Below are 25,530 nucleotides of genomic sequence, written 5' to 3' on the forward strand. Positions count from 1 at the left end.
CCCAGGCAAACAGAAACCCACCTGCATTTACACAGCAAGAGGCCAAGTGATCTGGGGAAGGCCAGATCCCTCCTCAGCTCCAGGAAGTGAATCTTGATTAAGCTAAAACAATTACACCCTTTTCTCTTCCCTTGAGATGACTATTTCAGGAACTTGCATGCACAAATTCTAGCCAATGCTACACGAGGGAATTCTGCTGGAGGGCAGGGGGTGGGAGGAGACTTCTAGGGAAACGTTTGCTGGTTCCGAAAAAGAGATTCAAACCCTGGTGAGCATGTAGGTTACTGCAGCCACTTTGGTTAGCTGCCCAGCAGTACCCACTGGAACTGAACTACGCCCATCCTGTAACTCAGGCTGCAAGTCGACGTGCACGTGCACCAAAAGGCTAGAAGAGTCACAGAAGCTCTCTTCTAACAGATCAGATCTGAACACAGCCCAAGCTTCGATCAACGTTAGAAAAACTACCACGGAAAATTCACACAATGAAATGCCATGCATGAAAGCAAGCAAACCAAAAGTACACACCACAGTGTGGATGCATCTCTAAATGTAATGCTGGAACAAAAAAAGAGCTGGACACAAAAGAACGCAGTAGCACGCAGCAGCGTGCCTCCATGTACGTAAAAGCCCCAAACAGGCAAAACCTACCTATGGCCTCAAAAGGCAAGATCAGGATTAACCTTCAATCAAAATCAAAAACGCAAGCAGTAACAAGTGTTGGGCAGGATACGGAAAACCTGGAACCCTCATAATACACTGCCGGTGGGGTCATTAAATGGTGTAGGCAGTTTGGAAAACAAATTAGCGATTTCCAAAATGTCAAACAAAGGTTTACCATATGACCCCGCAATTCCACACCAAGGTATATACCCAAGAGAAATGAAAACATACATCCACACAAAAACTTGTATGCAAATGTTCATGACCACGTTATTCATTAATAGCCAAAAAATGGCGACAAACCAAGTGTCGATCAATTGGTGAATGGATAAACAAAATGTGGTATATCCGTGCAGTGGAATACTCTCCAGTAATCAGAAGTAATGAAGTATGGACACAGGTTACGACATGGATGAATAAACCTTGGATGGAAGTATGCTCAGTGAAAGAAGGCAGTCAGAACAGACGGCATATTGCATGATTCCATTTATATGAAATGTCCAAAATAGGAAAATCTACACACAGAAAGCAGATCAGTGGTTGCCTAGGCGAGAGGGGACAGGGAGTGACTTTCTTTTTGGGGTGATGATAATGGCCTAAAATTAGAACATGGTGACTTGCAAAACGCCGTACAAGCCATTGGCCTGTACACTTTAAATGGGTGAATTTTGTAAATTATATCTCACTACCTGCAAGAGGATAAAGTTCCTCCTCTTACGACCTTTAACCATTAATTTGTGAGGATTTGATGCTTACAGGTGATACAGCCATTTTGCAACCATGAGAGAAAAAAATCAAAAGAGAAAGAGCCAAAATGCTGAAATGGCAGAAAAACAGAAAAAACCTGGCCTTTGGAAACATGGCTGAGCAGCTGGAACAACTCTGGAACCCTGGACCTGCTCTTCGGGACTTCTCGTGATTGGAGAGGTAAACTTCTTTATTTCTCAGCCATGTCTCCCATGTCTTCCCTGAAACCAAGGCACACCCTTAAAAGAACTGCAGGACGCTGAGCAAAAGCACTCCGTTGGTCACTTACATCAAATTTTTCAGATTATGCATAGCCTAAATAACTTAATAAACAAAATTGTCACTACAACCCAAATCTGGGCTTCTGATAGACAAAAATGTCATAGTTCTTAAAAATAAAGTTATACCGAAGAACAGACAAAAGTGGATTGAGTTTTTTGCTCTGATAGAGAGCTTTGCCCAGAAATATTCTAAGAGGCGTTTTCATCATTTTATAAGACCCTGAAAAATAAAGATGTGAAGAATGTAAACCAATTATCAATGAGCATAAAACGTATCAGCTAAGGGGATTTTAGAAGTATAAATCAAATTCTAAATCTCTTCTACTCCCATTAATATTTCTGAATAATAAGCAGTAGATTTCATTAGTTTATTATTAAGGACCCGCACAGGCTTTCCTACTTTCCTATCTATGTCTTCGGCCCAGTTTTGCAAACCTTCCCCTTATTAAAAAAAATTTTTCATTGAAGTGGAGTTGATTTACAATGTTAGTTTCAGGTGTACAGCAAAGCAGTTCAGTTATACATATGACTACAAATCTGTATTTTCTCTTCAGGTTCTTTTCCATTTTATGTTATTATAACAAATTGAATATAGTTCCTTGTGCTCTACAGCAGGTCCTTGTTGTTTATCTATTTTATGTACAGCACTGTGTCTGTTAATCCCCAGCCCCTAATTTACCCCTCCTGGAGGGGCTTTTTCTTGATGTCTGTGCTCCGGGAGTTGCTACGTGGTGCTGTTGTCAGTTGCTGTTCCCAGAGTCTCTCTTATTAAGGGGAACAAGTATAGTTAAGTTTCAAGAATGGATTAATTATTGATGTGGATAAAGACAACAGATGCTATTATTATAGCTACAATCGGAATAAATTAAACTAAGGGGGTAAAATAACCACTCCCTAGGGTCAGGAATATAACGTCCCCTGGTGAAGCACTGCATGACTAGGCTTACTCGGGAGCATTACACACTCCTGTGACACCCATAAGCGGCGGTAACAGGAGACCAAATGAAAGTTGCCACTGGTATCCCATGACATTAGATGAAGAAAAGACACCGTGAGTCCTGATATTGACCCATTCACCCAGAGCCAGGTTGAAATGGATACATCAGTAAAGAAGATCAACACCAAAGTGGAGAGCTTCTTCTGAGTTCTGCCTAGAAAACCCAGGCAAAGCACACATTACCCTGTGACGGTCAATAAATTCAGATTCTTTTAGACTAAAGAGATGGAATGAAAATCACAAAGCCAAAAAATTATTCTCCCTTGAGAACACAAAGCAACTCCAGCTAACGATAAATAAGCACTAAAATCTAGTCATCTTTAGTTTAATTCACTCTTGTGTCATGTAGAGAAAGATGAGCTCTAATGAAGACTCAATCACATAAGGTTTAAAAAAGCACCAGTTTTCTCTCCCCGCTACCCGCAGCAAAGGGCACCTTCACAACTTTTCAAAGGACCACGACCCCCAACTCCTATTGTTCTTTCCCTAATTTGAAAGTGTGCTGGAATGGAAAGCATCATGGGTACCAGCAGGGTAAAGTGACACAAAATAGTATCATTTCTTACTCCCGGTTGATTAGCTTCTCCCCACCATGGTCCCTCACTTTCTGACTCCCTTTTTTATCTTCCTATTAATTGTCCCACCACTATTTCAATTACTCAAGTTCCATTTCTCAGCATCATACTGGCCATTTTTAACCACTCACCAAGCCCAATCTCCAGGTCCTGTGCTACATCTTTCACAGCCACCTCTTCTTTTCCCACCCATAACATTTTTATCCAGCAAACTCCTACCCAGTCATTAAAGTCCGGCCCCAAAATCCACCTCTCGCCAGTTTTCTCTGAGCCCAGCAGAAATCCACTATCCCATGATATGTGTCCCCCTTTATATTTCATCCCTTACGGGTATTTTCACATATAACAGCCATTTGTAAAAGGCCACACCCTGCTGAAGAACGTGAACTTCTTCCAGACCTGGATTACTTCTCATTTATGGTCCTACGTCAGCACCAACCACAGCGGCAAACACACAGGGGCTGCTTCCTCCGGGCTTTGTGAACTGTTTTACCACTGTTATGTAACCCCTCAACTGGTATCTTTTCACAGGTTTCTATCTTAATTCTCCCTCTTCCAACCAGACGATAGAATCATTAAAACAAAGGGCGTCTTCTTACCTTTCGTATTTCCCACAGAGCTTGGCCTTAAATGCAGGCACTTAACAAACGTTGGCTAACTGAATGGTTTATACGCCTCCACCATCTTGCCTTCCTAACAGCCTCAAAATTTAGCAATATCTTTCTTTTCACTTGCTCATGGGGAAAAACGGACTCTGGAGAAGAAAGAGCTATAAAACAGCCCACTGAGCTCAGCTGAGGAAAAGGTGGCACACATTACTATCGCCTTTATCGCACCGTGACCCAAGCCACTGAGCCAGCATAGTCAAGCTCTCTAATACAGTCAAGCTCTAGATTAGAACATAGTGTGAATGAAAAATGTTGTCTGCCGTATCAATAAGCAAAGGACGCTGCAGCCATCAAGCCACTGCAGCCGCCAAGCCACTGCAGCCGCCCCCAACGGTGCCCCCTGAGGGGACTCAGGATGGGAAAGAACAGGACAGGCCCTAGAGAGCTCAGGTGCAGATCAAAGGAAGGACTGCAATGAGCCCAGACCCTTGCACCTTCCCATCCACAGAAAAGCGCTGAATTTCTTAACTTGAGATATCTGGTTTTCTTTAATTCACAGAAATCTTTTGATGTTCCAACTACCTGGTCTTTGCAGCAAGAACTCCTATACATCCTGGTTCCCCTCTCACCTCTTTGGAGCAGTCAGCCCCTCAAAACGCTCTGAGAAGCTGCTTCCCAGCCTTGACGTCCTCAGAAAGACCACTGTAAAATTCTCAGCTTTTAAGTTGTGCATTTTTTTTAGTCGACAGCAGCAAGACTGGGAACACAGTTAGAGCATGTCAGGGCTGGTAAGTTAATTAGGAACAATGCCCACTGATAAAAATCTGTAACATTTGTTCTCCGTAACAAGGTGAGTAAGTGATATTTGTGTTTAAAAATTATGGCAAAATATTTCCAATGTCGTACAACCTGAATGCGGAATAGGATTCATGATTTAAGCCCTGATCCCAGGTCACAAGTTTTGAAAAGTGAAACATTCATAAACTGCCCTTAGTTGTGTCTTTGGATTAAAGAACTGGTCCAAGCTGAGATGGTGAAATGGGCAAAAAAAACACCCAAGTAAATTAGAAAGAAAAAAATCCTCCGCATGTTTCAAAATGCTCGCTCACTCCGAGCCCCAGACCCTTCCAAAAAACGGAACAGTGTGTGACTATCTTAGGTGAAACGGAGCTGCAAGCTGCAAAGGGGACGTGGTCCCAGACAGCTGAATGAACAAACCTGCAGTGAAAGGAAGCAGGACTTCCCTCACTGATCCCACGTGGCTGGGCTCCTGTGTCACGTGCTGCATGATTTTAAAGGCTCCGTGGGAGACCTTGGAAGAGTTAGTCTTATTAACAGGAAATGCCTCTTCCCTGTTCCTTGTTCCCATAAAAAGGGATTTTCCCTAAACAAGCTGGCCTTCCTCTCCACTCCTTCAGCTAACTCCTCTCTCCTTTTTATTCCTCTTTTGAAATTTAAGCTACCCCCAGAGAGCAGGCTAATGCACCCAACCGGGAACGAGTCTCCTCTCCACCAACCCTCCCCCTCCCCCCACCCCCTGCCTATAACCGAGCGGGCCGACCCTTTCTCCTCTCACACTAAGCTCTGTCTCCAGTGTCCTTTCTCCACAATGTTCTCCTTTATCTGGTAACTCAAATGATGCCAATTTCCTATTTGTTCAGAGCTCAGGCTGCAGAGAAGCGATCTCTTCATGGGCTCTCCTCAGAGAACTTGATTTGCACACCCACCAAGGAATATTCATGGGAACTACACTAACTCTGAAGCCAAATAAATTGGTTCCGCGGAATAAACTCTCTCATCCAGAGCTCTAAGTGATTCATGAAGCTGGGCTTAGAGAATGTACTTGTCTTAGGGTTTCCAAGTAAAAACATTAATTGATTAAACAAAAAAAAAGTCCATCTTTCATTTGTCAGATCTCACAACTACAGATGTCTTCCTTCTATACTTAATGTTTATATCCAACAGTTTAAAATTTGAATTTCTTTTTTCTACTAAATTCAAGGCTTCTAAAAAAATACAAACCAACTGTATTGTCCCAAGTTACAACCTTTGCCTTCAATACAGCTAACGATGGCCCTTAAAATGCTTCATGAAAACACTTTAAGTGAATACCAGATTTTGTAAATAATAACAATATTTTCTACCACTGTACTTAGTGAATGGTGCTGCTAATATTATGCCATTAATTTTTACAGCCTCTCTCTATGTTTCATAAGGGCAGGTACAACTGTATTATCCTTACGTCCTAATGAAGGAATTGAGGTTAAACAACCACACAGAAATCGGACAGGAGACACCACGGGAAACAGGGACCAGAATGTAGCCCTGCCTGACTGATAACCTACATCACCAGGGCCGGCTGCCACCCGGGGAACCACAGCACCAAAAAGTCAGGTTTCCCACAGGATTCATGGCACATTGTTCTAGGATTCCACGGTGAGTTTCGGTTGTGTGTAGCCCTAAGAAGCTAAACGAAAAAAATGTGTTCAAGCACAGCAAAGCAGTGGCCAGGGCAAAATTATCTCACTAATGTCACTCTGCCACTTTAACCCATCACTCTTAAATCCGAAAATATAAAAAAAAAAACAAACAAAAAGAACCAGAAAGATGTATATCATTTTTATACTGGCGAGTATCTTATGAAGTTAAAAATCTCTTAACATCCTTCTATTCAGTTAGAAGTTTTATCACACTGTTAGTCAGTTATCTCACACAGGAAATATTTACTGGATCTTCACTACAGAATAAGCTGATGATCTAAATTCTACTACAACCGCATACAGAGCAATTATAAAGAGATGTGTCAGGAAAAATGACCAGGAAATGTCACATGGACTAGACTTGTAGAAGACAATGTGCTTACCTAAAGGAGGGGTCCCAGAAGGAGAAGAGAGAGAGAAAGGGCCTGAGGAAATACTTGAAGAGATAATAGCTGAAAACTTCCCTAACTTGGGAAAGGAAGCAGTCACCTAAGTCCAGGAAGCAGAAAGTCCCTTACAAGATTAACCCTAAGACAAACACACCTAAACATATTATCATTAAAATGACAAGAATTAAAGATAAAGAGAGACTATCAAAAGCAACAAGAGGACAGTGACAAATAACACACAAGGGAACTCCCATAAGACCATCCACTGATTCTTCAGCAGAAGCTCTGCAGACCAGAAGGGAGGGGCATACCTTTAAAGTGACGAAAAGGAAAAACCTACAACCCAGAACACTCTACCCAGCAAGGCTCTCGATCAAATTTGATGTAGAAATCAAAAGCTTTGCAGACAGGCCAAAGCTAAAAGAATTCAGTCCTACCAAACCAGCTTTACAACAAATGCTAAAGGAATTTCTCTACACAGAAAAGACCACAATTAAAGGAAGGGAGAAGAGGTTATAAAGAAAAAAAAAAAAAAAGACTTCAAACTTTTTCCTCTATTTATATTCTCTACATTGCCTATTTGCAGAAACAAACAAACGAAAACTTCTGGTTTCCCTTCAGGGTATTTTCACAAAGGGAAGGATGGATGGAAAACAGTGAAAGATGACAGTTTGGTTACAAACTACATATTTAAATCAGTCTATTTTTTAATTGGAAAAGGAGATGTATTTTACTGTAGAATTCAAACCTGTTAGAACCCAATGTAAAATATTTTCCAAATGCAGCAAATCTATAACCACCTATAAATTAATTATACATCAGATTCACTGATAGGGACGAATTTTTCATTTTGCACAAGTTTGCCTTACACAGTAAAATCAGCTATTTTGCCAAGAAACCTCTCGTACACCTTTAGACAACGACGATGAATAATGTACTATAAGAAATACAAACATAAAATTGAAGGTAGGTTCAAAGTAACTACTCAAAGGTCAAGTTGGCTTCATACAATTCTGCTTCTAAGTGGAAACCGCGGATTGCCACATCGTGTGGTACAGCTCAAAGAACATTTCTGTTTGTTCAACACTGTAATTTATTTTCTGTTTAGTAAGCTGTGAGGTTTCTGCACTAAATACATTTTAAGAAGTGAAAAAATAAATAAATATACCGAATCAAAGCAGGAGCTGTGATTTTCATGGAATAAAAATGCAAGCGTTCGTGAGAATCCAGGGAACGGGAAAGTCATTCTTATTTTTCTTTACCCAGATGTGAAAGAGAGTTCCCGCAATTATGACCACTGAAGGGGCCACAGCCCAAGGTTCTAATGCCTCCAGGTGCTTACCCACAAGGCATAATCTGCTAGTCCTGTAGAAGACTCCAGGATACCAAATGATAAGAATCCTTATATTTAGATTCCTTTTTCTGGTCAAAATGATAAAGCTTCCCCGAAAAGTGAACACTCAGATTTGAGGTTCTTTCTTTTAGCGTCAGTCTTAGCTCCTTTTCATGGTGAGAGTCCCTTTTTTTTTCCCACGAGGCAACCCCAATCCAAAGTATTACCTACTGCTGCAAATAAAAATCTCAAACTGGAGCTGACTTTCCTAGTAAGAACTGGCTTTAGAAGGTGAAAAAGCAGCACTCCACAGAGCAGAAGTCAGCTGACAGGTCTCGCGTGCCCTCTGCCACGTCCTAAGGGGGGACCCTGAACTCACTGCTTCCTCTCCAGACCCTGGTGAGCACTCGGCAGCGTGGGTGGGACCACACGGTCCATTCAATCCACCCCCGGTCTTGTGTCCCAGGTGGTCCTTGACGGCAGCTCAGGACGGGGGATGGTGGCAAGCTATCCACCTGTCTCCGCGTTAGCCATCTCATTGCCTCCTGGGCTATTCCACGTGGAGTCCCCCTCTCCCCTCAGCACCGGGTCAGCCCTCTCCTCCTTCAAACCCAGCTCAGTGTTCACAGCCTCCACTGAAACAAAACAAAACACACAAACAAACCAAAAGCACCTGGCCCACAGGTATCTCCCTCTAACTCCGCACACCCACAGCACTTACGCACTCTACAGGATACAGCGCTAAACAAACGTCAGACGACTCAACTGAAAGGAGGATTTTCTCTAGGACTGGATCAGAGATGACCTGGGATAACAAAGAATTTAAATACCATTCATCGCCTATTTTGGAAAAATTGAGGCTGTAATTTCATTATCCGAAATATAACTATTTCTGCAGAAATAAAGCCTCACTACTAGAATTTAATCTCCACTCAGCACAAACCATTACCTGTGCTTCACGGACCGGGGCAGTTAAAACTTCACCAAGTAGCAGGACCAGTCTGAACATGCGGTCCAGAAGCTCTATGCAGCTTCAGAGCAACGAGCACACATCACCGACGCACCTCATCTGATGAAACTTCCTGAGGCTGTAAGTTCCATGTCACAAGCAAGTCCACGGAGTCCCCATGCAGAAGCTGCTGTCTGTCCAACTATTCCCACGCCTCCTTAAATGTCTGATGACCAGAGCATGTCTCTGAGGATCGGTTGAGAGCAAGCAGCTTCTCAAACTCAAAGAAGAGGGCGGGGCTGAGGCTCTGACAGTCAGGGGCCCTCCTGCCCCTCCTCCGCCCTCCAGCCCTCCAGCAGTTCCGTCATTTTGGATTGTTTCGTGTCCTCTCTCCTCTTCGATATGTTCTGCTGTGAACTCTTCCTTCTCACGTTGGGTGGGGACAGGGCAGCAGCCGGAGCTGACACAGAGACAGGGCAGAACTGTTTGCAGGCACAGCGATGAGTGGATGTCAGCAGGACTGAGAAAAGAGCCCCTGGAAGGTAACATCCGAAGGCCCAGCCTTGCCCATCAAGACCTTAAAGAAGCTGCCTTCTCTGCCTCTCTCACCATCACAGACCTCATATACTCTTTCACGAACTGCAATTGTGTTTTTATTCCCCTCCATCCTTAAAACAATCCATACTTCACTTTTAAGACTTGAGTTTTTTTTTTTTCGTGCAGGGATATTTTGAGCTTTCAAAAGAAATTTGTTAATTAGTTTTAAAGTAACATTGAGACATACTTTCTCCAATGTCATCCTGTCGAGTACGTGCATCATTTATAAAAACTATAGAGTCGTGAGTTCCAGGCAATGACGCAGCTCTGGATGTGGTATCTGGCCCTGAGCAATTCTGTACTCAAGTCTGTGCAGTTGGAAACGACGGAGAAGGAAGACTGGCATTTCGGCAGCCCCGAAAATATACTGTTACCTGCCTCTGACGGACTGTTTCCTGGAGAGAAATGCAGGTCCTCATAGAAAGAAATATGAACAAGGCCTGGACCAACAGAGACATCCTCTCAATTTCACCAACACGGGTTGTCTCTGATGCACCCAGCACCAGACTAAACACTGGGTGTCATGAGGAGAGGGAGACGTTTGCTCCAGGTGCTCTCCCATCAGCTCAGGCTGCCAGAACAAATTACCAGACTGTGTGGCTTAAACAACAGAGTTTATCTCTCCCAGTTCTGGAGGCTGGGAAGTCCAAGATCGAGGTGCTGGCAGCTCTGGTGTCTGGTGAGGGCACCCACTCCTGGCTTACAGGCAGCGGTCTTCTTGTGTCCTCACAGCAGAGAGCAGGGAGACATGAGCCCTCTCTGGAGCCTCTCGAGGGCGCTAATTCCATCCGTGAGGGCCCCACCCTCATGAGCTCATCGAATCCCCTTCACCTCCCAAAAGCTCCGCCTCCTAGTACCCTCACATGGGGGAGTTTCAACATATGAATTCAGGGGAAGGGGAGTGGTCACCAACACTTCCATCCATACCAGGAGCCCACAATCAGAGAGAAGGACTCTTTAAACACTAAAGGTTACAATCTACACAGTCAATTTCACTGCAGCAATCTATCAAGTGTGCTCGGAGCACAGAAGAGGGGAAATTAGTTCTGCTTATGGAAGGAACTCAGAAGTAAGTCCTGTGGGAGAAATGATACCTCAACCAGATACTGAAGAAAGAGCAGGAGTTGACTAAGAAGACGAGTGGGGGAGGGGATTCTTCAGACGAAAGAATGACTCTAAAAATCTCTCTGTCTCCGTCTCTCTCTCTCTCATTGCTTAGTATGAATAAAACCAACTTACCAGTTTTAATCAGAGCTAAACTAGTTCTTTTAGTTACTCATGAAGTTTCTCCAAAAGTTATTTGTTTTCAGCTTATCCTCTGTTCATAGCATCTACAAAAGTGACCTCCTGAATTTGCAGACTGCAGAATTTTAACAGTAATAATAACAGAATGAAATTTAATATTAAACGTAAAGTACCTTTGTGGCCAACAGCCCATGTGCGTTCTCCAGCCCCACTAAGGCTGATGGGAAGCTTCAGTTGCTGCCCCAAGCTTACAGGTCATTGAGCACTTTTTAATTTTACTATAAGTCGATGAAATTCAAGAGCCATACATCTACTTCCAAAGTAAATCGTTTTCTGGAAATCACTGAATACTCTGCATGAACAACAAGCGTTTTGCAAACTGATTTGCTCCTCTTACCTCCATGGGGAAAGCTTTGAAGTTAACTGTGTGCTCCGAGCCACGCTGGTTTTCTCTTCCCCAGTGAAATCTAACCTCATACAGCTCGAACTCATGCCCTTGAGGTAATGGGCCTCCTGACAGAACTGGAAAAAGAAAACAAAGTCTGTTTAATCATATCTCAAACACATTCACCAGCACAGCTTTATAAACATTGAGAACTTTTTTTTCAGCCACAAGGTCTCACATGCTCTACAGATTAAATCCATAAGCCAAAATGAGAAGGGTGTTACAACTGGGCAGCGAATCTGTCCTGTCACCTGGATACAGCAGAAGTTCCGGGACTCTGCAACACTTGGCGATGAAACATAGACGTTAACCTCGTGAGCATTTTAGGCACAGGTGCAGAGAAAGTCAACAGGTCAGGGCAGTAGCCACACGCCCTGAGAGTTACACTCAGCACTGATCGGGGGACAAGACGGCGCTCTGGGTCTCAGACTGACCACTAATGTGCTCGAGGCCTGTCAGCAAGTTAAACCTTGCTTACAGATAATCCATTTATACGAGCAGGCTTTCAATCTAGAGAGCAGGTATCCACTGACAAAACTGTCCATGAAGAGAATTATTATGAAGCCACCTTGATTTTTCAACAATGAAAACACATTTTTAAAAAAGCAATCCATCATCCCGTATCACAAATATTGACTACACAAAATTGTCATAAAATATTCACAATACCTAAAATATTAAATTTAGTTCCATGCGGCCTTGTCTCTAAGTCTCGTTTCTGGATGTAACCTGTGTCCCAAACAAGGGCACGCTGAAGGATGGTGAAAAATGCATCTGTTTAAGAACCTGTCAGAGAGAGGGTGTATAGCTCAGTGGTAGAGCGCACGCTTAGTGTGCACAAGGTCCCCAGTACCTCCATTAAAAAAAAATAGCAATAATAAATAAATAAATAAAGCTTATTAGTTATAATACTTAATTTTTAAATATATTAATAATTATTAAATAAATAGTATAATTAATTATAATAATTAGCAATAATAAATAAACAAATGAACCTAATTACCTCCTCCCCCTCAAAAAAAAGAATTTAGAAAAAGAACCTGTCTTGAAGCAACAGAACACTTTCATTAGTTAAACACACCCTGATGTCGTACAGAGAAATGTGAAATAAAGTTTATTACATGTGGCCAATTTCAACACAAAGGTTATTTGCATTTTTCTTATAAAAACTGTTCATTCTAAATGGTATCAACTAAGGATTATTGGTTCTTGTCAGTCAAGGAGCTGACCAAGTTCACACCCCGTCGAAGGGATCCCTTTGAAAGAGGCAGGTGTTCACACTCAGGCTGTAGTCGTGAAGGCAGCAATGGAGGCCAAGGTGAGTGCCGCCTGGAGGAGCAGCCTTGTGGGCCATCCTTACTCTAAACTCAGAGGAGAAGAAACAGGGCTGGCGCAGCCATATTTACTTATTTGGTTGGTTCTTCATCTGATAACTCGTCCCCCAAAGAATTCAAGGCTGTTTACAGCAAGGTTCCTATCCCGCAGCTGGACGGCACCAATTAGGAAGAAGAGCAAAGGGAAACAAAGACAGAAAGAGACGGAACAGTGAGGTCCTCGCCCACATGAACAGCATCGAGTCCTTGCTAAAAGGTCCCCCCAGATTCAGTGCCAAGCCTTCCTCCAGTTCAACTGAGGAAGAAAAACAGCATCAGTGGCAAAAGCTATTTTAATTTTTCAAGGGCTCAGACCTCACATGCGGGGGGAAGAGAAGCGAGGTGCCTGGCCTTTAAGATGCCACGGTGGCACGCACACTTTTAATGTCTTCCTCGTCCTTGGTCTTATTTTACGTTTCGCCATGACTCGGAGGGGTCAGTGTCATCATCCCCATAGACAGGGGAGAAAACACGGCCGAGAGCGGCGGGGTGTGACTCGCCCCGGTCCCCCAGCTAGCCTGTCCAGGAGTCTGGAACTCGAGTCTTGTGACCCACATCCCACAGTGAGACAGGGCCAGGGAACCCCAGCTTTCAGAACCTGCGAGCACAAACCAGAAAATGGTGAGTTCTTTAAGCCTAGATTTCTAAACTGCAGTCCCCTCCTTGAGTATTACCTCTCATCCTATTTCCTAGAACAATCCAAAAATAAGATTTCAATACGTGGATTAAAAGGGATTACTGATATCCAGAACCGCGATGCAGGCTCACTGCACCTTCTTCACTGAGCACCCTGCCGTGGATTAACAAAGGAGTAGGGTGTTTTTATCTCAACCAGGGTGCCACAGCTTCCGAAGAACCCCAACACTGCTTCCTTGCCCTTGGCTGGGTCCAAACTTGGTCTTAAGAAAAACTGGGAAGGAGGCCTAGAGCCTCCCCGCTGTGAACTCCACCTCTCAACCAAAAAGAACAAATGGGAAAGGCTTCTTAGAAGTCTCGGACCTGCTGCTCCCCAGCCTGCAGCATCAGAAGGGGGAACACACCCTCACCTGTGCAGCTACAAACTGGCCTGAGGCCCGGCGGGGAGCGGGAGGCGGGGGGGAGGGGGGGATCAGTCACACTCCACTTTTAAGAGAAAGCAGAAAATCGTCTTGGAGGAGGCATAGCTACACTCGGCTAAGGAAAAAGAAAGGGGTGTATTGTAGACTGAAGCCCACGTGAGATGGGAAAGAGTATTAAAAAAAAGAAGTATTTCCCCAAAACATTTTCATCAGGTACACACACATAATTTCTGAAACTGTTACAGAGCATCCACCAGTATTTTCTTACAGAAAGAGATGAAGAGGATCCTGGCAGTGATTTCAGGGACCAAAAAGAGACCCATGCTTCAAACTCACCCCCCGCCTGACCAATGCCCAATATTCCTTTAGCTTAAAACTTGGGAACACAGCTGACATTTTAAATGCCCTGGAAATTCAAGCTGCGCAGATCTATGTCTTGTTAGGGAGAAATTCTAGCCCCGCAGGGGTTCCCTCAAAAAATATTTCAACAAATATTTTGTGATCACCTACATTATACCCAGCACCATCTTCAGTGCTTAAGATAACACTGATTTTGACAAAGCAGACAGAATTCACAGGCCCCTGGAACTTACATTCTGTTGGGATGAAATGTCAATTTATACATTTATGAAGATCACATTTTTGCTGTGATATTTGGTCACTACATGGCAGTTTTGATGGCTGTGACGTCATTGCGTTCAATGAAATTATCATGAAACCATAATCTCAGGGTCTTAACGTTCTGTTGGGTTGAACGTGAATGCAAAGGAGGGGAGCATTTTGCCCAGGTCCCGTCCCCAGGGAGGTGACAAAGGGGCAGCTTCCAGCCAGGAATCAGCTCTGGGGCTCCTCACTTTTGCTGCAGATGAACAACCCAAAGATAAGCCCCCTAAGATCGCACGGCTGTGCAAAGCCGTCAAGAACGACAAAAGCCTGAATGCAGAATTTTATGAGGTGCCAGGTAAAAGCATTTCCTGCTCATCCCCCAGGAATGACCGTGTTTACAGACCACAAATAAAGAGCAGCTCTGTTTTACCCATTTGGCAACATCCTCTTAAGGCATTTTCCTCCCTTTTCACCACTTACTTTTTCCATAGGAAAACTAGTCACACCAAAAGGGGAACACTTTTCCTGCACTTACGAATATCACTCAAATTTTTCTGAGTGATCTCTTATCACTATGTGGCAGGTTTATTGGTTGTGATGTCATTATGTCCAATAAAATTACAATGAGACAACATGAAACTCACACTGATGACAGGCTGCATTTCCTCAGAAGGACGAACTCGTGAAAAGAATACAGTTTGAACCGGTGTCATTACTCCCACCTCCGTTTTCCTTCACGCCTTGCCTTTGACAGGCCTGGCCACTGTTTATAGACATAAAAGAGCCCCTTTCAGAAGCTACTGCAAAATTTGAGAATCCCTTAAAGACGTGATGTATATACATTTATCTAGATCTATCCAAGCTTCTATCATCTTTTGCTGAAAACAGATTTGCCAGATAGTTCAAAAGCTTATTCCTCCTCGTTCCATTGGTGTTCAACACATACGTGTTGAGATGGGCTCCACGCCCAGCCCGGGTGGACCACTGAGTGCATAAAGAGCAGGACATAATCTCCGGGCTGGCGGGGGGATCTCAGTGCTTAAGGAACTAGATGTAACAGCAGGGACTGACTGCATCAGAGCCGGTGAGGGAAAGTGCACCAGGCACTCGGAGGGGCCCCCGCAGGGGCTGAGCCAAAGCCAAGGGGGCATCAGAAAGTCAGGGAAGACTTTCCGGGGGAGGTGACGGCTACGCAGAGTCTTGAAGAGAAGGCTAAGGGAAGAAGGGAGACAGTGCATGCCGAGCGGAGAGAAGAGGCTGAGAAAGGCTCGGAGATGTGAACCCGCCTGAGTGCGTCCCACGAGAGCACAGTTGGAGGAGTCCGCCAGCCCAGGGCCAAAGGATCTGAAGGTCAGAAGAGGATTGTGGCCCACGCTGAGGGGCTGTAATTTATCATGGGGGGAACCATCGATAGCTTTTAAGCAGGAAACTAATATTTTTGCATTTTAAAATATTACTCCCAGGCCTGCCTGGATGGTGGACCAGCAAAGGGCAGCCTAACCATTTCAAAAGTTATGTGACAGCCAGGTAAAGACGGTGAGGCCGGGAGACACAGCCCGCTGGAGCCACGACCCCAGCACGCAGGGAGACCAACGCCAATGGTCCCCAGAGGATCAGGGGCCTCCAAGGTTCATTTGCAAAAGGTTCAAACATTTTTTTTTTTCTTTTTAGTTATTTTTAATGTTGGAGGAGGGGATAATTAGGTTTATTTATTTATTTATTTAAATGGAGGCACTGGGGATTGAATCTGGGACCTCGTGTACACTAAGCATGCACTCTACCACTGAGCTATATCTTCCCCCCATCTTTTTCTTTTTTTTAAGATTCAAAGATTTTATAATCTCACTTTAACTTTTAAGTTATCCCAAATTTATTCATAAAACATTGCAAAAATAGTATTAGTTCTTTTTTAACATCTGAAGTCTTGAAAGCAATAATCAACATTTTTTATAGTCCTGAGCTTTTAACCCACAGCTTTACCTCATATTAAAGAATAAATATCATCGGCTTGTATACCGTGCAACGGTGGGATCCACAGTAGGGAGAGGGGGCCAGTTAAACTGGGTCTGCATGAGCAAAGTCAGCAGGTGAGGGCAGCTGTCCAGGTAATTCTAGTCCCCCAAAATTAGCTAATAATAAATGTAATCATAAAGAAATTCAACCCTGATGTTTCATATAAAGAATATAGAGCCTCTTCATAAGTGAAAATAACTTTAAGATATTTTTTGACGACTTCATCTTTCAATCAGCAAGTTTGCCTAGGATATACCATAAAAAACTGTCCTATTTTCAGATTGGGATTTCAAAATGTAGAATAGATAAACAAGATTATACTGTATAGCACAGGGAAATATATACAAGATCTTATGGTAGCTCACAGAGAAAAAAGTGTGACAGTTCATGTATAATTGAAAAATTGTGCTCTTCACTAGAATTTGGCACAACATTGTAAAATGATTATAACTCAATAAAAAATGTTAAAAAATTGTCCTATTTGGGGGAAAAAGTATGATTAATAATAATAATAATAATAATCTACTCTAAATTTAATATTGAGAATTATCAAAGACCCAGAAGTAAGTCTTTCCAGTTAAAGTTTCTATAAGAAGTTGCACTGCAGGGCACAAATGACCTACCTTAATTTGCAATTTCTCCGATACCAATGGTGCATGAAAAAAAGTGGTCACGCACCACTTGTTTTCAGACAGAATGACATTCTACTGCGTAAACCTGGGCAGCCTGACACCTTTTTCACAACTTAAGTATAAAACCACTCGGGCTAGAAATCTGCAATTAAATTTTTATACTTAAGCTGCTTCTTACACCACTTAAGTATATTCGGTTTTAATTTGTCCGTGTTTGCTAAAAATGCTAATATTCCCAGGGGACAGCGATTCGTGGATCCTAGGGAGAAATTAAATGACACATGTGGCAGCTTTAATAAGGCTGTCCCTCCTCAGGGAGATGGCAGGACCAAGAGTCTGGCCGGGTCACGCCCGGAATGTGATGCCGGGCTCAGCTCCACCTGAGGGGGGAACTGTGCCACCTTGAACTGTCACAGCACAGGCTGAAGGAGGGTGACAGGCTCCAGACTGTGGCCCAGCCACAGGGGCTCCACCCCGGCGAGGCCCTGCTTCCCGTTCCACACAAGCGATCACTGAGGTCGGCAGGCGGCTTCCCAGAAAGCTCTTGGGCCCCCTTCCTTCCAGCACCTCCGGCACACAGCAGCGGCAGCTCTGGGCAACTGAATCTCTTACAACAACCTTCAGACGCTCCCAGTCTCTCCCAGATCCCGTCTTACTCAGTGTGGCCAGGTTAATTTTCCTAAAACAACATGCTAATTATGACTTTATCCTACAGAACAACCAAGAAAAGGGTTATACTCTTTAGACCTAATTTAAGATCCCTGGTGAATTTGCCTTCACACAGCTTCTCCACTATATTATCTATTAACCCCATTCAACGTGAATGAATCTCTCCTTCCAGATATACTGAAGAATTTGCATTTCCTCATCCGCTCTCCAGACCTTCCCGCAGCCTCATCTTTTTCATCTACTGTCCTCTCTTTCCACACATCCCAGTCTTCCCAGTCCACATGCGAGTCCCCCTTCAACAATCACTGCAAATGCTACTTCCTCCGCAAATCCTTCCCTAATAATTTCAGTCCCAAATAATCCCTCCCTGTATGCCTGTCTCTCACCACCTATCCTTGTAACCTCCCTGAGGGCTGGCTTTGGGTCTGATTCATATCAACTTGATCCCAAGTATGGAACACTTCACATAAAGCAAAACGAAGATTGCCAACTGTGCCCTGCAGGCCAGAAAAGCGCAGGGAATGTGTGTGTGTGGTTCACAGGTCCACAGCTCCAGCCTCTCCAGACAGACTCGACATCTGGCAAACAAGGCGTGCTCTCTGCAGTTTGCTGATTTCCCACAGACCCCACCAGTCCCTACTGCCTTCCAACACTGCAGATAAAGCAGAGGGTCAGTAGCTATTTACGAGTTTTGCTCTCCTGCTTGCCTTCATTTATAATACCTTACCTGGCTCTCAGAGACAAGTGAATTTGTAATTCCTGTAGTAAATGATTCATAAACGGGTATTAATGAAGGACTCTCGCGTGAGGAGTGGTTGAAGGAACTATGTCAGGAAGGAAAAATGGTAGCTCCATGATATGACGGTGGTGGTCAGTATTTTAAAGAATGACACGTGAAAGTACAATCGCATGTGTTCTGTGGCAGTCCAGAAAGAAGACACAATGAGGGCAATCACAGAACTTCTCGATTTGGAGAATTACTCAAGAGCAAAGTGGATTTCCTCAGTGAGGAATAGATTTCCTTTCCTGAGCTGTTCAACCTGAGGCCACCCAGCCACCTGCCAGAGGGTCTGAGATGCGAGGCTAGACGGGCAGGCCTAGGGGCCCATCCCACTAGGTGAATCTAAGATTCAGGCCCTTTCCTGAACTCATCTGCTCCCTGACTAGAAATCAGAACAGCGAACAAAGCCGCATACAGTCCATACGAGTGAGCCGCTTCTAGGGCGACTGGGTCACAAGAAGAGAAGGGGGCTGAGGAAGAAACTTCGAGGAATTCCATCATTGAAGGATAACAGAGAATGGAGAAGTGGCAGAGAAAGGGCAGCCAAAATTAGGAAGAGACAGCAAGAAGTGCGTGTCCCAGAGACCAACGGGAGAAAGAGCTTCCAAAACTTCCAGCAGACGCAGCAGAATTGAAGCATTTTAAGAATTTTAAAGTGGTCCTCTGCTTGTGGGATGGGAAGATCGTCGGTGACCTTGGTCTGGGAACTTTCAGCAGGCGGCTTGCCTGACTCGCACCCGTGACACACTCAAACTGAAAATCCCGGGTGAGGTTACTGCATACGGGAACTATAGCCTTAGGATTATGTTAAAAGCTTTACTTTCATACGTATAAGCGCTCAAATTAGGCTACAACTCTTGTAACTCTTTTTGGTAATTCTGTATTATTTTTTAACATAAACGAAGCCAAACAATCAAAAAAGAATTGTGCTTATTCTATGAATTTTTTATTTTAAAAAAAAACAGCATCCAAGGAAACTTAAATGCATTATCAGCAAGTGAAAGAAGCCGAGTGAAAGACTATGAAATGTGTGACTCCAAATATATGACACTCTGAAAAAGGCAAAACTAAGAAGACGGCGGTAAGATTAGCGATCGCCAAGGGGTGGGGAGGGGCGGGGACACAAGGAGGAGCACGAGGGTTTTGAGGGCAGAGAAATTGTTCTGTATGAAATTGCAATGGTGGATACACGTCATTATCCATCTGTTCAAGCCCATGGAAAGTACACCACCAGGAGTGAACTCCAGTGTAAACTTGGACTTGAGGCGACGGTGAATGTCAGTGGAGGCTCATGTGCCCCCCTGGTTACACTCCTCTGCTTGTGGTCAACAACCAGAAAGCAGGACAGCCAGGTGGGAGCCACCACACCTTCTCCCCCAGAGAAGCCGACATGCCCACAAAGACTCCTCCAGCCACACAACCTGGTCCTACATTGTCACGTCACTGTGACGTTCCCCAGACCTCAGTCCCTGCCCGTGTGCACAGAACCGCTGATCTGACTTTCAGACCCATTCCTACATATGACCAAAGAGCCAAAGATCGCTGGGCATCTAAGAAGACCTCCAACCTAAAAGAGACAGACCAAAACAAACAGAAAAAGGATCCCTAATAAATAGGGACATACAGGGAACAGGGAAAGAGCAATGCAGGAAAGAATGGAGAAAGATCCTGTAATTAGGAAATAAATACTGGTAGCTGTTTGTTTTTTTTTTTAAAGTCTTTCTTGACTCATAGAATAAACACAATTTTTTAGAAAATTACAAATGTAAGAGCAGAAATTAAAAGTTTAAGAGAAAGAAAAATCGAAATTAAGAAAAGCTACCAGAAAGTAGAAGAAAAAGACCAAAAGATAAATAGATGTTATGAAACAAAGAGAAAAGAAAACTTAACAATGAATTAATATAAGAAAAGTTCTAAGAAATGAAACACACACCTGTCTTGATTGAATGCGGCCACCAAGTACCCAACACAGAGATACCTTCTTTTCAGAAAGTTACTGGAAGATGAACTGCAGAAGGGAATAAACCAAGAAACTCCCTGAAATGAGGGAACAACCTCGAAAGACGATGTCACAGCATCCAGGAAACACGGGACTGGACACGGAGACAAGCCAAGGAACTTCCTAGGCTCGAGGTCCAAGGAGCTGGCCGTCCACATGGGGCAGAAGAAGGGAAGGGAGGCCTCAGAGAGAGGAAGGACGGAAGGACTTCAGAGGGCTTTCTGAATCTCCTGGGAGAAGATCTGCCAGCCAACCATCAGAGAGTTTGGAAATGAAATCATAAACAAAACACCAAATAAACAAAAATACACTAACCCCAGGGGGGAGAAACCCCTCATTATTCAATCAAGGAAACAGAATATAGTCTCAGCTGGAAAGAACAGTTGCACATTTATAATTAAAAAACACTGAGTTAATTTAAATGACAACTGTAATTTAAGCAGACAAGGACATGGGGTGGGGGGGCAAAACCATGATGGGGAAGAGTCATAAAAGGACTAGCCTCGTCTTCCATCCAAAGCACGTCAGTATAAATGTGTTATTAAGAAATGTGGATGAGGCAGTAAGAGAAACAGGTAGGAGTCGAAAGTGGTTGTCGCCAGGGCAAACAGTTCGAGGTGGGGAGGGGTGGCGTGCAGCCAGAATTACAGTACCGGTCAACTATTTTAAGTTTACATCCTATTTTGATACAGACAAAGCTTGAATTAAATAAATGAAAGCTTAAATTAAATAGATGAAAAGCCCAGAGTGTCTGGGGCTTGCAGATCATTCCTTTGAAAAGCTTGTATATGTTAGAAAACAAATAAACAAACTAGTCCAGACATGGTATTTTCGTTACATTTTTTTTTAATTCGGAGAAATATTAAAAGAGACGAAACAATGGAGAAGAAATGAGTCTAGTGGCAGAAAGAAGACGGGGCATCTGAAGGAGCAAGGTCTCCAAGGAGGCAGGAGTAAGGGGACTAGATTGTGTGCGTCAAATTAGACCCAGAGAGAAACACAGACAGCTCCTCCGTGGTGGTCCAGGGGGGACACTGTGGTGTAAGGGCTGAAACGTTGCTTGATCATCTCTATTTTGGGGTGAGGTAGGGGACGAAGGAAAATTGTAAACATCTGAGAAGGTACTGGGGAGAAAATGGTAAACTCAGTTTGAGCAAGCAAATCTGATCTTCGAGTAGGAAAGGAGACACACTGCCTTAATTGACAGCACTGGTCCTCAGTCACCCCTCTACACTCCTGTAATACTGTGACACTAACCACGTCCTATTTACCCTGACACTTTGAAAGTCTCTGGTTTCACTTATATGAATCCTCAAGAACCATCTTATCCATGTGTATAAAACCAACACTCAGTCACCTTGGTGCCTGATGTGAAATGTGTGTTTGTTGCACAGACACATGTTTATTTCCAGAAGTACAAAGGCATGCCAACATGTTAATACACCTTAAAATGTAATACCAATATTACCTTAAAATGTTTTTTATATATCAGAACAGTCAGCATTCAATAATTTTCCTACACATTTAAAAATAATGCATAATGTCCCATCATAGATAACCCCCCTGACAAAAAAAAAATCTGAAGTTCAAATGTACATCTGAAGCTGTCTCTTTGGCCACATCCATATAACACCTAGATTCTGTTTTGGGTGATGCCCAGTCTTTGAACTTGGGATGGCAGGGAAGACTACATGAATCTATATCTCATGGATTCTAAATCCAAGCTCAGGAACATTCACAACAAATTAAGCATCCATAGTTGGATATCAATACCTTCCCTTTCTAATAATAAATTCAAAGGTTTTATGGCTTGAAATACTAAATTTATTGATTCAGAATTAATTTGAGTACAGTCAGTCTCTGTTTATTAAGCACCTCCTAGTATTTCAACACACTCTAATTTTAAATCCTTCCCAAGGGGGAAATACAGTTATTATTCACTATGAAAAGTATGATGCTAATGCTCACTTTAAAATATTCTGCTTTCTCCTCCACTACATTTAAGCCAAAAACCACTTTCCTTGGTAATTGCCAAGAGCTTTTCTAAAAAACATTTCAGATCCATCTCAAACAAGTTTAGATGGGAGGAGGGGAGTTAAAAACACATAAAATTAAGAGCTTTGTTTGCCATCTAAATCTTTTGTTGAGTTTAACGGATGTCTTTGACTGCTATTAGTAAAATTCTTGTTGTATAAATATAGTAGAGAAAATTAATTTGAAAAGTCTCTGTTGAATGCCATATTATGTCAATAAATCCTAAGCTTTAGTTGCATAAAGCAGTAAGATAGAGAATTATAATTATCTAAATGATTTAAGCTAATCAACAATTTAGGATAAAATGCAGGTTGGTGCACCTGCATATACTTTTCCTCAAATTCCACACAGTTGCGATTTGACCAACTAAGGTTGTACCAGTAACACCATACAACATACAACAACCAAACTGACACCTTCGTCATTTCATGCTTTCCTCTTTTCAAAAATGTTTCAGAAAACAATTCCCCAAAATGCATTTTGTAGTATATAAAGGTATCCTGCCAACAGAGTTAAGATAGCTCTATCTTTAAGGTCATACAGGCTAACCAGCTCCATGATGACTTCTAGTTTACAGGAGTGCATAAAAACATCTCAAGTACCTGATTTCGACTTCAGGATAACCTGAATGGTATGTCCATCGTTGGTGACCTCGCAGTCCCGGCAGACCACGTAATTCGGGGAGAGGCGGACTTCCAGCAGAGAGGGGTCGTATCTGGCTTCTCGTGAGTTCAAGTTAATGGGAGACTGGTACTCCCCGTTAGCATCGGGAAACACCAAGCCCCACTCAACACCTGAGGACAAAACGAAGCAAATTTAGAACAGATTTAAAAAATAAGTTACAGCAGAATTTAGCATGGGAAAGCTAGCTTAAACACTGTTTATGATCCTTGCCATTATTAAGAAGGTGATGGCTACCACCTCTTTACAGATACAATGTAGTAATAATAATGTGTGTGAATTTTTGCATTCACATATTTTGCATTCATATTTTGAATGATCTACTGTTATCAAACACCACATTCAAAGTCCCAGACTAACAAAATATTCTACTTGTCCACACAGATGTAGTAATCTATGGGTCTAGGAAATTTAGGTCATCTTTAAGTGATCAGGAAAAAAAATGATACCACAAAAATTTCCTCTGCTCATTAGTTCAATTATGTGCAGTACCTGGGAGATTCCTGTAACTCTCAGCACGCTTGGTGAGAGCCAAAACGCATAAATCTGCTGCTAGTGAATAAACACTTCTTATCAGAAAAGCAAAGACAGTATTTTGAAGTGTGCATATGCACGTACACACGTATCTATATACCGTGCACATACACATAATATAATTTCCATATTTTTATAATAAAATTTATAAACTCTACATTTGTTTCAGCGTACGTAGTCAACATCAGCGCCAGTAGTCAGCGCTGTTAGCAGTCCTAAATCTTCAAGGATACCTCAAGGAAACTAAACTTTTTATTAAAAGCTCAGCCCCCTTCTCGCCAGGCCCACCGATTCGGCTGGAAACTGAGGACTAGTTTAGAGAGAGTGGAGCGGCGGCAGCATCCTTCCCGCAGAGTCGTGGCTGAGACACTTTCTCCCTGCAGGGTCCTCTGAGCAAGCAAGAAACTAAGTTTCACTAACGCTGTGTCCTCACGGTGTTCAGTACCGTGCGACGATGCTCGTCTGAGCTACTCGCAAGACAGAAATGTCACCGCCTGAGCCTTCAGGCTCGCCCTCCGGATGGCGGCAGGTGCCAGCCGCTGCCCGGCAGGAAGGCCAGGCTCCCGGACGCGAAGGCAGGCGCCGGGCACGCCCGGTCTCCCCGAGCGCCTGTTGCCCCCGAGCGGCCAGGGCTGCGGGAGAGCCGCGGAGACCCACGTGGGGAAGACGCGCCGCGGCGGTGCCAGCCCCCCGACGCCGCGACGCGCGGCCCGGTTACCTTCCTCGTAGCCCCACTCCACTCCCTCCTCCTCTTCCTCGTCGTCCTCCTCCTTCTCCGGGAAGGCGACAGAATCTTCGATGAAGCTCAGGTCAGCCATGGGGAGGCCGGCGGTGCCCGCGCCTCGGCGGGGCGAGCGCTCCGGGCCGCGAGTGTGAGCGCGCGTGTGTGCGCGAGTGTGAGCGCGCGGGGACGAGTGTGAGCGCGGGAGGCGGAGGGCGAGGCGGGCGGGGAGCGCGCGGCCGGGCGCTGGGCGCGGGGTCCTCGGGCGGCCGGCGCGGGGAGTGGGGCGCGAGTCCGGCTGCAGCGCGAGAGGAGCCGCGGCCCCGGGAGCGCGAGCGGGCGAGTTATAAGCCCGCCGGGCCGGGCCGGGCTGGGCAGGGGCGGGGCGGACTCGGGAGGGACCGCCCCCTGCCTCGGGCTCGGGGCCGGGGTGCACGGCCGTCTGAGGCCCCGGGGATCCGGGCCGAACCGCCCCCCACTACGCGCACGCACACACACACACACACACACAGACACACACACAGACACACACACACACACACACACACACACACACACACACACACACACACACACACACACACACACACACGGCACCGCCCTAACCGCCGGGTCGCCTCCCCACCCGCTCTCGCTCACCAGCTGCTCCCGCTCCCCCGCGCCTTCCTTCCAGAGCCCCAGGGTCCGCCCTTAGGACCCCTGGACGCAGGGCCTCGGTCAGCGGCTTCTTACCCTTAGTTATCGCATCCTTCCTCCGGAAAATACCACAAAGAAAGAAAGGGGTCGGGGAGGAGAAAGATGAACTGCAGCGGATAAGCGAACAGAGAGGGCTGGGAGACCCCGTAACAAAACAAAAAAGTTTCCCGCTCCGAATATTTATTATTGAACGTTAACTTTTTGATTCGGCCTTGGAGCACAGTGGAGAACAGTAGGGAAACATTTACAATTGTGGTTACTAAAAATATTTTTTAAAATTTTTATTTTAATCTAGACAAGTAATTTAGGGACATTTTTCCGTTAAAAAAAAAAATTCAAAGGCAACAGGAGTGAAAGACAATAAAGAAAGGGTGTTTGGTTTTAGTTTCAAGTCTGGGGTGCTCCCGCAGGCGCAGCTTGCTGTGTA

At 44.2% G+C, this 25,530-nt stretch overlaps 1 protein-coding gene across 1 annotated transcript in view; it reads right to left on the reverse strand.

The window, feature by feature from the left end:
• The window catches only part of CA8 (carbonic anhydrase 8), a 76,876-nt gene extending 52,250 nt beyond the window's left edge, over positions 1–24,626 (reverse strand). The window contains exons 1-3 of the mRNA XM_031441585.2: positions 24,405–24,626; positions 23,074–23,265; positions 11,259–11,383 (exon numbers count right to left, since the gene is read on the reverse strand). Of these exons, the coding sequence (XP_031297445.1) occupies positions 11,259–11,383; positions 23,074–23,265; positions 24,405–24,504 (417 nt within the window). The 5' untranslated portion in view covers positions 24,505–24,626. The remainder of the gene's footprint in view (positions 1–11,258; positions 11,384–23,073; positions 23,266–24,404) is intronic.
• Between the last annotated feature and the right edge of the window lie 904 nt (positions 24,627–25,530).

The sequence above is a fragment of the Camelus dromedarius genome, chromosome 30 (assembly GCF_036321535.1).
Source record: "Camelus dromedarius isolate mCamDro1 chromosome 30, mCamDro1.pat, whole genome shotgun sequence".
Lineage (NCBI taxonomy): Eukaryota > Metazoa > Chordata > Mammalia > Artiodactyla > Camelidae > Camelus > Camelus dromedarius.